This window comes from Conger conger, chromosome 16 (genome assembly GCF_963514075.1).
Source record: "Conger conger chromosome 16, fConCon1.1, whole genome shotgun sequence".
Lineage (NCBI taxonomy): Eukaryota > Metazoa > Chordata > Actinopteri > Anguilliformes > Congridae > Conger > Conger conger.
In genome coordinates, this window is record NC_083775.1 from 36,719,724 (window position 1) to 36,731,769 (window position 12,046).

The 12,046-nt window shown below is 46.6% G+C and overlaps 1 protein-coding gene across 4 annotated transcripts in view; it reads left to right on the forward strand.

Moving 5' to 3' along the window:
• The first annotated feature begins 3,301 nt into the window (after window positions 1-3,301).
• The window catches only part of LOC133115308 (deleted in malignant brain tumors 1 protein-like), an 83,151-nt gene continuing 74,406 nt past the window's right edge, over window positions 3,302-12,046 (forward strand). For all 4 annotated transcript variants that reach the window (XM_061225151.1, XM_061225152.1, XM_061225155.1 and 1 more), the window contains exon 1: window positions 3,302-3,402. In XM_061225151.1, coding sequence (XP_061081135.1) covers window positions 3,375-3,402 — 28 coding nt within the window. In that variant the 5' untranslated portion in view covers window positions 3,302-3,374. The remainder of the gene's footprint in view (window positions 3,403-12,046) is intronic.

Sequence of the window (12,046 nt, forward strand, 5' to 3'; positions counted from 1 at the left end):
ACAGATGTTGTAAATTAGCATCTTGCTACAAACATTGAATGGTGCTGTGTCTATTCATGGGTTTCATTTGTAGTCCAAGAGCTGCCATTTTGAGGACCTACACAGGTGTATCATTTGTCTAATTGGCTCTATTGCGTAGCATCATATGCAATCAATTAATTCAACATGGCAGATCTGGGACTACAATGAAACCCATGAATTATGTCCTCCCAAGCCTTCACATAGCCCTGAGGCCCTAATTGCCCACTGATTGAGCACACAGTTGCATTCCATCTGCAATTAGATCCAGTGAAACAAATATCCACTGGGTCTTGGTTCACCATCATCTTCATCATGGTGACGTTTACGTCCCCTGCTGGGCTCAGTGGGCTGTAGAATGGGGTCCTCATCCCCACTACTGTCCTCACTGCTGCTTGGCTCCCGTAGTGGGGGTTGATAATCAGCATCCAGCATGTCATCATCAATGTCTGATAAATCTTCAACCTCGGAGTTGTCTCCATCAATTGCCCCCAGCATCCGCTCTGCTGTTGACATAGAAATACGCCCTGGAAATGAAAGCATGAGAAAATTCTAATAACAGTACTGTATAAAGAATCCATGTGGATTTATAAAACATGCTTCATCTGTTTGTAGCTATTTGTAGCTATTGTAAAGTATTATTTGCTACCAAAATCGTCCCAAACTACATTTGTAGTAGGCCCTGACTTTGTTGCTAGCTAGCTAGCAGTTGCTTGTTTACGTTAGCTTGCTGCTAATATGCTAACCATTTTCAACAAAACTATGTCCCTCTGTACACATGGATTTTTTACCTGGTCGATGTTTCGGTCGGGAGCTCCCACCCAAACTTTCCTGCGTGCCGTCATCCATTTTCTCATCACATATAGTGTGTTGTAATTCCTCCAACACCACTAGATGGCAGTGTAGGTATCCACGTATGTGTACATCGGGCCCCAGTTAAGCAGAATTAAGTATTATGGTTGTACAGCCCAAAATGTGGAGTCCACGCATGTGTACGCCAGGTCTTAGGAGGTTAAGTGTGCGAGCTGTGCACATTGAACTGATAGAGTCAATGGACAGTTCATCTTTCATTAATGTTCTACGCCGCTTCATTGCCCTATGCGGCCCTGTAAAGCACATACGTTCTGACTGTGGAACTAATTTCAGAGAGGCATACAAAGAGCTGAAAATGTTTGTGGACAGTGAATCAAATGTGTCACAATATCTCAGTGAAGAGGGATGCATATGGACCTTTAACCCGCCTCACTCCTCTCACATGGGAGGAGCATGGGAAAGGATGATTGGGATCTCGAGACGGATCCTAGACTCTATGCTCTCACGTGTCTCTCCTTCACACCTCACCGACAAGGTGTTGTCCACCTTCATGGCCGAAGTATGTGCCATCATGAACGCAAGGCCTCTGGCACCCATCTCGACTGATCCTGAGTCTCCCTTTCTCTTGACACCGGCAATGATCCTCTCACAGAAAGTGTCTGTTCCACACCATCCTTCCGGATCTTTCGATCTTTACCGGCAGCAATGGAGGAGAGTGCAGCATCTTGCCAATATGTTTTGGGAGAGATGGAGAAAAGAATACCTTGCTACACTTCAAACTCGTAGCAAATGGCAAGAAAGTAAGCCGAACATTAAAGAGGGCGACCCGGTCCTGCTAAAGGACAACCGAGTGTCAAGAAATGAGTGGCCAATGGCTTTCGTCACCAAGGCCATTCCTGACGCCGACGGAAAGGTCAGGAAATTGGAGCTAAGCGTAACCAAAGGTGGTACTGCAAAGACATTATTGAGACCAATAGTGGAAATTGTGCTCCTTATGGCTCTTTAAATACTAGTTACATTAGTGTGACATTGTTCCTTTTACTTGTTTAAGAAATGTTTAGTGATATTCTGTTTAATATCAGATGGGGAGTGTCATGTAATGTTAGATACTGCATTAATGATCCTGTGTATTAGTGACACCTACTGGCCATTCTTGGGATGGCAGCTATGATTTAGTTCCTGTTTACAGGGGGTCAGGTGGTTCCTCTCCCTGGGAGTCCCACCCACACCAGCCATTGTGTCCCACATGGACAGTAGTTGATACACTACTAAGCTCTCAGTCTAATCTAAAAACATGTGTTCAAGCCTTGGAGAAGCTTTGCTGGTATTGTTCCCCTGAGTTTCAGGATTTCTTACATATTAATATTTTGTGAATTCATAGTGTGATGCTGTGTAAAATAAGCAGATCACCCAGTACAATCCTCATGGTGTTTTAGTTAACATAGTGGATTTCCACATTGTACTTGGACAGCAATTCATTCAGCGAATTTGCGCATTGTTCGCTTTATTAGGGTATTTACATGATTACGAATACATGATGTTGTATGGGTTACTTCGAACTGAAACTGATTAGTTTCTTTGTTATTATTTTAGTTTCACAGATTTTGTATAAGAGAAGCCATGACGATGCTCGAGTAAAGAAATAACTTTATTTCTGAATTCCCATTCATCACTCAAGTACGGACTGTTTATCTATCTGTCGAATGCGTGCTTTAAGGACGCATGCTGGAGGACAGAATAATACCTGTCATGGTTTTCACTGTCTACTGCTGGAAATTTCAGGCAGGGCGGGCAGGGCGGGCGGGAGGGTATTGTTTTGAAGACTGAATTGCTTTTAATCTTGAGAAGCATTCAGTTCGAAATTTGAAATTAGAAATAGAGAAGTTTAGGGACCTAGTTTGTTTTCTTTTGGGTTGGTTAGTTCCTGAGAACCTTCCCTATTTTTGCTTCTGTTTTGAAGAGCGAGTGGCAGAGTTCGGCGCATAAAGTTTAGCCCGTTCGAGACTGCTGATAAAAAATCTTGTTTTGTTTTTCCTGACCAGTATAGCTCAGTTTTCTGTTGGCAGATCGCTGGGGAGTTTGGTTCCCTTTTTCCGTTCTTTCCTCGCCTATTTTAGTGGTTATCCTTGGTATCCTTTGTGATCCCTTCCCGGTTGCTCTTGGTCTCCTGCCCCTGCTCCCTTACAATACCTGACCTCTGGATCTCAGCTGTGTCCATACCTGTAGACAGGGCCAGTGCTGCTCTCTGGTTCACAACACCTTACTTTACCTTCACTTTACCTTCACTATATATTTTTAACTTGACTGCCAACAGACACATTCTCTCTCTTTCATCAGCATAAGTACGTTAATGTTGTCCAAACATAGTACATGTCTGGCAAAACCTAAGAATACAGTCCGGAAACCAATTCTAGCCGCTTCCTCTTATTTGAGTGACTGTGCTCATACTCTTCCTTTTTTGTGTTCGTCTGTGCATTGGCTCAGTCTGTATTGTGATGTTCGGGAAAATACAGTAATACTGGTAAGATACTGTAAGGACCAGGATGCTGAAGATTGTTCTCATGAAATTTGGTGAGTTTTTATAAACCAGACTTTGCTTCTGGTATATACTATATATATATATATATATATGCACAATAGATATTTGCCATGTTAACACATAAGTAAATGGATGTACAATTTACAAGTAATGTATCATTGATCTTCAGAAATTATCTACCGTTGGTATGAAACTGAGTTATTGAAGATTTCGCTATTTTTACGCTGAATAAACAAATATCTGCTATGGTTCATAAAAATTCCAACATAAATCTATATTTTTCAATACTCAATATTTGATATTCGTCGATATTTTTACTGACATAATCAGTCTGCATGAAATATTGCATTGTTCCAAACCAACTGAAATAAATACAAATGTTTTTTATTGCTTTATTTTCTATTTTTGATCGCAGCAGTGTATATCAGAAACATAACTGTGTTAGAAAAATAATATTTTCAAATAGATCTTTGAAAAATTAAAGATTAAATTTAAAAATGCAAATGGATTGTCCACACTTACTATATACACATTTTAACAACTACACAATCCGTATGTCAAATATCCTTCTTTTAGGAAAGCTATGTCTGAGTTTTTATGTTTTATAAGATATTCTTTAAAGTTGTACGCAATTTCATGAAAATGACATATGATAAACTGTATTCTGAACAGAATGTTTTAACAAAGACTCGTTCCCGGGTTGGGAACGAGTCTTTGCCCCAAGTGAAGGAGTTCAAGTATCTCGGGGTCTTGTTCACGAGTGAGGGTAGAAGGGAGCGTGAGATCGACAGGCGGATCGGTGCAGCGTCAGCAGTAATGCGGGCGTTGCACCCGACCATTGTGGTGAAGAAGGAGCTGAGCCGGAAGGCGAAGCTCTCGATTTACTGGTCGATCTACGTCCCAACCCTCACCTATGGTCACAAGCTTTGGGTAGTGACCGAAAGAACGAGATTGCGTATACAAGCGGCCGAAATGAGCTTCCTCCGTAGGGTGGCCGGGCTCAGCCTTAGAGATAGGGTGAGGAGCTCGGACATCCGGAGGGAGCTCAGAGTAGAGCCGCTGCTCCTTCGCGTCGAAAGGAGCCAATTGAGGTGGTTCGGGCATCTGATCAGGATGCCTCCCGGGCGCCTCCCTTTGGAGGTTTTCCGGGCTCGTCCAACTGGGCGGAGACCCCGAGGGAGACCCAGAGCCCGCTGGAGAGATTATATATCTCTCCTGGCCTCGGAACCCCCAGGAGGAGCTAGAATGCGTTGCTGGGGAGAGGGACGCCTGGAATACCCGGCTTTGCCTACTGCCCCCGCATTTTGTCTGTTTTTTTTACACAGTAAGATATGTACTGGATCTGGTTTAAGACTCATTTGAAAATGGCACATATGTTAAAATGGCTGTTGTGAGAACACACCAATCATGTTATGCATTCCAAGAAAAGAGGAAACTTACCAATGGGTGATACATATAAAAATAATGAAAATAAAAGTATATATATATTTATAAAAGTATGCCTTAAGTATACCTTTTCTGAACTAAATCCCAGGTACTTCACTCCAAAAGTGAACATAGATCCTGGTCCTCAAAGTATCTCAATTTAGGACACAAAGGAGTAGTCCATAAATGGTATATTTAAAGTATAGCTCCAGGAAATACTTCAAGGGCTGGTTCCTCAGACATTGATTAAGCCTGGTCCGTGACTTAAAACATTTGTGGAGATCTTCATTTAATCTTCTTTGTCAAGAACTGGGCTTAATCCATGTCTATGGAACCGGCCCTAATTATACTGAAAATGGGCCAGTTAGGTTTAATACACTTTAAGTGTTTAAATACAATGAAAACGTATTTGCCATCATATTTTCTCCTGATTAGCTCTACTACTGCATATTTTTCACACTGATTGGTTTCAGATTCTTTAAACAAAATTCAATATTAGACAAAGGGAACCTGAGTAAACACTTTTCTAAACTATTGTTTCATTGCTTTAATGAAAAAACTTATCAAACATCCACGTCACCCCTGTGGAAAACTAGCTGCACCTGACGATACATTTTATATTGATTAATCTCACAATTCTTTTAGAGTCATCAATTACAATGACTAATTTGAGTATTTTTTGATTACTCACTGAATATAACAGTAAATTTATGAAGAATAAATATTAAAAATTTGGATTTCAACATTAATTCAACTGTTTTCTCATTTAAAAAGTAGTGCAACAAATTACAGAGGGAATTATTCTTATTATGTTAAAAATGTAAAAATCAGTTTCACAATTAAAACATAAAATGCTAAAATAAAATTCAACTAACAGTTGAATAACAAAAATGAGTGCAATCTAAATCAAATGACATAAGATGGTAGAACTTTTTTAAAATCATTTTAAGTTATCGTTCAGGAATCAGATCTCGATAACACCCATACAGTCTCCCTGCCCCCCCTCCCCCCCACCATCTTGAAGCTATCTCCTGTGCTGCTGTTTGGAAAGACTTTACAGGAATGGACTCAAAGGATGTGTTTTGTAGAGATTTCCAGAGACCCTTTATCATGTGGAGGTAGAGTAGAGAGAGAGAGAGCAAAGATGGTGACATAAGCCTCTCTACTCAGGAAGATGGCGGCTTGCTCAAAGGGCTTTAGAACTTGCTCCAGCTCCTTCAATATGCTCCACTGGTCACTTTTTAGATCCAGGTAATTATATAACAGGGAGCCAATGGACGTCGGTGAGCAGGGAGGTGATGTGAGAATGTCAGGGGACATTGAATACCAGACGTGCTGTAGCATTCTGGATCAATTGGTCTGACGGCAGATGCTGGAAGGCCAGCCAGCAGAGAATTGCAGTAGCCAGGACAGGTCCATTGCTTGGACATAGTAGGTGGTGAGGAAGGGACGGATTCTCCGGATGTTGTACAGGAAAAACCTGCAAGCCTGGGTTACTGCTGCAATGTTCTCGGAGGAGGACAGCCTGCTGTCCACCACCAGGTTTCTTGCATTTTGTGATGAGGTCACTGGTATCCCCTAGTGCAATGGAAAATCAGGGAAGGGAGAGGTTAGAGCAGGGATGAAGTGTTGGGTGTCATTGGCATAACAATGATATGACATACCATTAGGGGAGATAACAGATCTGGTGTAGATGGAGAAGAGGAGGGGAACGAGGACTAAGCCCTGGGGGACTTCTGTAACAAAGGGATGAGGAGTTGATACTTTACCAGCCCAAGTCACCTGGGAGGACCGGTTAGGCCAGATGGATGCATTCCATTGTTAAAATAGTCAAAAACATCTTCCTGGGGAGCACGGGGAGGTTTCACCACTGACCTCAGTCATACAGCCCTACGTCTGAGTAAATATTTCTGAGGAAGATAGTGAAAACACTGTTGACTCCACAACAGAGGGCAGTTTCAGTGAAGTGACCCCATTTAATATTGGTGAGCATCTAAATACTGTGGCACCTAGGGGTTGGTTCTGAAAGTGGGCGGGCACAGCTGAAAACCAGACACGTGAGTCAGCAATATCAGAAAAATAATCTTTATTTTTTCTGTTCTCTCTTTTTTTCTTCATTGAGTATTTTTGACCATGGTGTAGTTCTTTCTTGGCTGAGGAGCTTCCAGCTGATGTACATCACTGGATGTTCCACCCCTTCCTGGATCTGTGACAGTACTGCGCCAAGGTCCACTTCCGAGACGTCGGTTTGCAGCACAAAGGGTTTCTGTAAATCTGGGGTGATTAGTACAGGTTCCTCCCCCAGGGCTGCTCGTAAGGCCTGGAAGGCTCCGGTGGCGAGGGGGTTCCACTGGACCCGGTTGGGCTGCTCCTTTTTGGTGAGGTCGTGTAGAGGGGCTGGTCGTGCTGTGAACCCAGGGATACATTATCGATAGTACTCCAACAGACCCAGGAATATCCTCACCTGCTTCTTTGTGGCCGGTTGGGGCCAGGTGATGATGCTGTTGACCTTGTTCGACTGGGGCTTCACCCACCCCCTCCCGACTGTGCCCACTTTGCAGGGTTAGCCATCAGCCCGGCCTCTCTCAGTGACATCAGCACGGCTTCGACTCTGCCGACATGACTGTCCCAGTCGGTGCTGTGGATGATGATGCTGTCGAGGTAGGCTGCCGCGTACGTCTGATGGGGCCACAACACCTAGTCCATCAACCGCTGGAACGTGGAACGTGGCCGGGGCCCCGTGCACACCAAAGGGGAGTACCGTATACAGGTAGAGGCCCATGGGGGTCGCAAAGGGCACCTTCTCCCTGGCACAGGGGGTTAGGGGGACTTGCCAGTATCCCTTTGTCAGGTTTAGGGTACTGATGAACTGGGCAGGTCCCAACCGCTCAAGGAGTTAGTCCGATCTTGGCATCTGGTACGCATCACACAGGGAGATGTCGTTCTGTCATTACAGAACTGCCAGTTCCCATCCGGCTTGGGGACCAGCACCACTGGGCTGGACCAGGTACTGTGGCTTTCTTCAATGACCCCGAGGGCAAACATTTTTGGCACCTCCTCCTGTTTGGCGTGTCGGCATGCTTCCGGGATGCTGTAGGGCCGTAGTTTCACCGTCTTCCCCAGTGCTGATGTCATGGCCGATTAGGTGGGTGCAAGAAGATGTCCCGGTTCCGATCCACCAGTCCACGTAGGGCTTGCATCTGCTGTGAGGTCAGCTGCTCCCTAATCCTAATGTCAGGGATTGGTGGTGGGACACACTGGGCAGAGAGGACTTGGGTCGGAGCCATGGGCAGCTCGTGCCACCTCTTCATCAGGTTGACGTGCTAAATCTGGAGGCCATGTCATTGCCCCGGCTGTCTCACCCGGTAGTTCACCGGCCCCGTGCGCTCCATGACCTCATACGACCCATGCCATCGGGCCAGAAATTTGCACTCGCTGGTGGGGACTAAGATCATTACTTTGTCTCCTGGGACAAATTCTCTCACCTGCGCTCCACGGTTATACAACCTGGCTTGCTCCTGTTGCACCTGTTCCATGTGGGCCCTCATCATGGGCCAGATCTGGGCCATCCGCCGGTCCATTTGCTCCACATGCTCAATCAGGCTGGGGTTTTGGGACGGTTGCTGCTCCCAGGCCTCCTTCGCCAAAGTCCAGTAATCCCCAGGGTCGTCTGCTATACAATAGCTCGAAAGACATGAAGCCCATCGCGCTCTGGGGTACCTCTCGGACAGAAAAGAGGAGATAGGGTTAGAGCTGGTCCCAGTCCTTACCATCGGTATCGATCATCTTCCTCAGCAGGATCCTCAGCAGTTAGGACCCCTGACATGAAACATGTCCCTTGGTCTGTCAGTACTTCCTCTGCTATCCTGACCCAGCTAAAAAGCAGGAACAACTCCTTGGCGACCACCTTTCCTGTCGCGATGCTGAGCAGGATGGCTTCTGGATAGCGGGTCGCGTAGTCTAGGATCACGAGGATATACCGATGTCCCGGGCTGGACTTTGGCAAGGGCCCCAAGATGTCCATCGCAATCCTCCTGAATGTGGGACGAGCAGCTGCTCGACTTCCTCCCCGTCTGTTACAGACGCGATAAAGCAGGTCATGTTTTACCCGGAAGAAGGGATAAGCCAGTGTACTCACCATCCTCTGTGGTTCTCCATTGATGTCTCTGGCATCTCTCCATGCTTGAGCAAACTTTGGCTCATTTAGTTGGGCGATGCCAAAGCGGGTGGGTGCTTCGGCCTCCTTGCCTAGACTGGTTGGGGGGGTACAGCGGGCAGCCCGTCGGGGCCATCGTGGCTTCATCTCCTTTGGAGAGCAGGGCCCCTCATCCCAATAGGTCTGGAACAATGGGCAGTCTCTTCCCATCAACACTGACACCACCCCCGCTCTCACCGAGTACGTCCCCCGTAGGGTAATTAGGTCCACTCACACCGTGGGTTATTTCCTGGCGTCCCCATGGATGCATGCCACAGCCACCTTTTCACCCCTCTTCGGTGTCCCACCCCTCCACTTGTACAGGGAATCTGGGGGCCTCCATGCTCTGGTGAGCCTAGCAGGTGGTCAGGTAGGGGTGGGTGGGGCTGCTCGAACCACTGGCAGTGTGCATGGCAGGGCAGTTCCTGGCTAGGTGCCCCTCCTCTCTGCATCTCCATGCAGGCCATGGTCGCCCCGTCTCTGTTCTGTCCTGGCGATTTGGGTCTGGGTGTGGCGGTGGGCCTATGGTCGTGCGGCCTGGTCATCAACCATCAGGTCACATCCCCTGTGTGACCTGATGGTTTTCGAGGAGGGCCACTAGGAGTTCTACGGAGGCAGGTCCCACCTGGGCGACATACTTTTTGGCCTCTGTCGGTCAGGCGCGGGAGCATCCGTCCAGAACCACCCTCTCCAACAGGGGTGGCCCCTCTCCCTCAGTCAGTCAGGACTCAAGGCGGTGATTTGGGACCAGGCGGGCTGGAGGCGTCATAGGACCATTCATGGTATCGCTGGGCTCTTGCGGGTAAGCTGAACCTGTAGGTATGCCTCAACATCATCGTCGCCCATCATCTTCGTCAAGACATCTTGTGGGGTTTGTCTCGGTCTGTCGTGTGGAGCTAGGCGACAGAGTTCGGCCACAGCTTCCTGTAGGGCCCGCTGGGACCACCTTGCATCTCGGCCAGGCTAAGGGCGGCAAATCGTCTCCTTCTTCTCTCTTCCCCAGGGGGCATTGCTTCCATTCACTCTCAAGCTCAAGAGTGTCTGTTCATCCACCCAGGCCCACTTTCACAGCATGGCATCAGCTGCCTACATTCCACGCAAATCAACATATTTATGTAATCAGTGAGGTCGATTACGCCGATGTGTTGGCCAAGCACACATTTTATAACTGGTTTCACCACCTTTAGCAATAATTGCAAGTGTTCATGGTTTCTTCAATAATGAGACGTTGTCAGGGTCCCAAGGCACCAAAGAATCCAAACACCATCACACTAACTTCATCATGTTTCACTTTTGCTATGCTGTTCTTTCGATGAAATGCTGTATTTGTTCCACTAGCAAATCACCCATGTGCTTTTTTCCATTGTCAATGTGTCCTTGGAGGTATTCTGGCAGGCCAGCCACTCCTGGGAAAATCACCAATTGTTCTCCATTTCGTGATAATGGCTCTCACTGTGGTTCGGTGTACTCCCAGAGCCTTGACATGGCTTTTATAACCTTTTCCAGACTGATATACTTCAACACCTTTCTCAACTATTCTGGAGTTTCCTTTGATCATGGCATACCAAAGCCATGTATTTGTTGAAATGAAAGCAGTTCTGCGAAGCAAAGTGGGATAAAATAACTCTAAAATACAAATGAGATGATAGATTTGACCATTTGTAACAGGATGACACCATACATCTCAGATCCTTATCATACAGGTAGGAATAGGTAGAGACAGGTTAGATGAGCATCCCAGGAACTTTATTTTTTGGGAATATCATAACATCTTTGAATAAAATTCAGATTGAGGTAACAATTTTTTCATGGATTCAGATAAAATTCTGCCAATATTGTTTCCACGTCCCATGTGTGTAATGAGAACCGATTGGAACCATTTGCAGACACTAAGATGTAATTGATAATAGGCTTTAATAACAGTTCCACACAAAAAGGTCAATGCATGGCAAAGCAGTTTTGTGGTCATGTCCAGGCAAAGGGTCAGGGTCCAAGCAACCAGAGAAATGTGGAGAAGGCGGGTTGAAGTCCGAAAACAAGCAGAGGTTGAAGCCGGGAGGTCAAGCAGTGGGGGGCTGGAGAACAGGAGGGTAGAAGGGCAGGAGACGGATACAGGAAGCAGAACGACTGGAGCAGGACTGGACAAACACTGAACACAGAACACATAAACAGAAGCAGGTAGGCTTATATGCAACACTAATGAAGAGACAATGAGAAACCGCAACTGGGTTCCTCCGGACCATACCCCTCCCAATCGACTAAGGGAGTTGTAGGCGTACTTTATCCAGGGAAGACAGTTGACCCAGGTAGTGGTGGTCCCCTCAATCAGGCAGTGCAGCCCTTTCCCTAACTCTTGATTGAGCTGTTCATTGCCGTCCATTGGTCTCGGGATGAAACCTGGAAGACAGGTTGGGTGTGGCTCCAATGAGAGTGCAGAAGGCTCGTCAATATCTACTGGCAAGGGGGGGGGGGGGGGGGGGCTGTTGGAGACAAACTCCTGGGGAAGACTATGGAGTTAAAGAAAATGTATGACTAGTAGCAGCAGTCTCCTTGGCGGTGGGAAGTCTGGGTAACACCACAAAATGAATCGCCTTAGAAATGGTCAGATGGTCCCTCAGAAACAGGTAAGCTAGTAACAATATCCAATGTGATATAGGACTAGGGATGATGAAGTAGGTTGAAGAAGGCCACCGGGGCATTGGTTACTGGATTTGGCACAGGCACAAATGTTGCAAACCGCAACAAATTTGGCAGTGTCCTGTTTCATGGTGGACCACCAGAAACGATGGGACAGCATAGCTATAGTGCTGTTGGTTGCAGGGTGGCAGGCGAGACGAGAGGCCTGTGCCCTTGCAAGAACTTGGGAGTGTACGAATTCATGGATATAGAAACAAGCCTCTAATAGTGTTGCTAAGACCTGGTTCAGCAGCAAGAGCCTCCTCCACAACTCTGACAATATCCAGCCTGGCCGGGGGCCACCAAACACCTGGCAGGAAGCACTGACGTTGGACCTGCCTCTTCCTCAGGCAGGGTGTACAGGCAAGACCAAACATCAG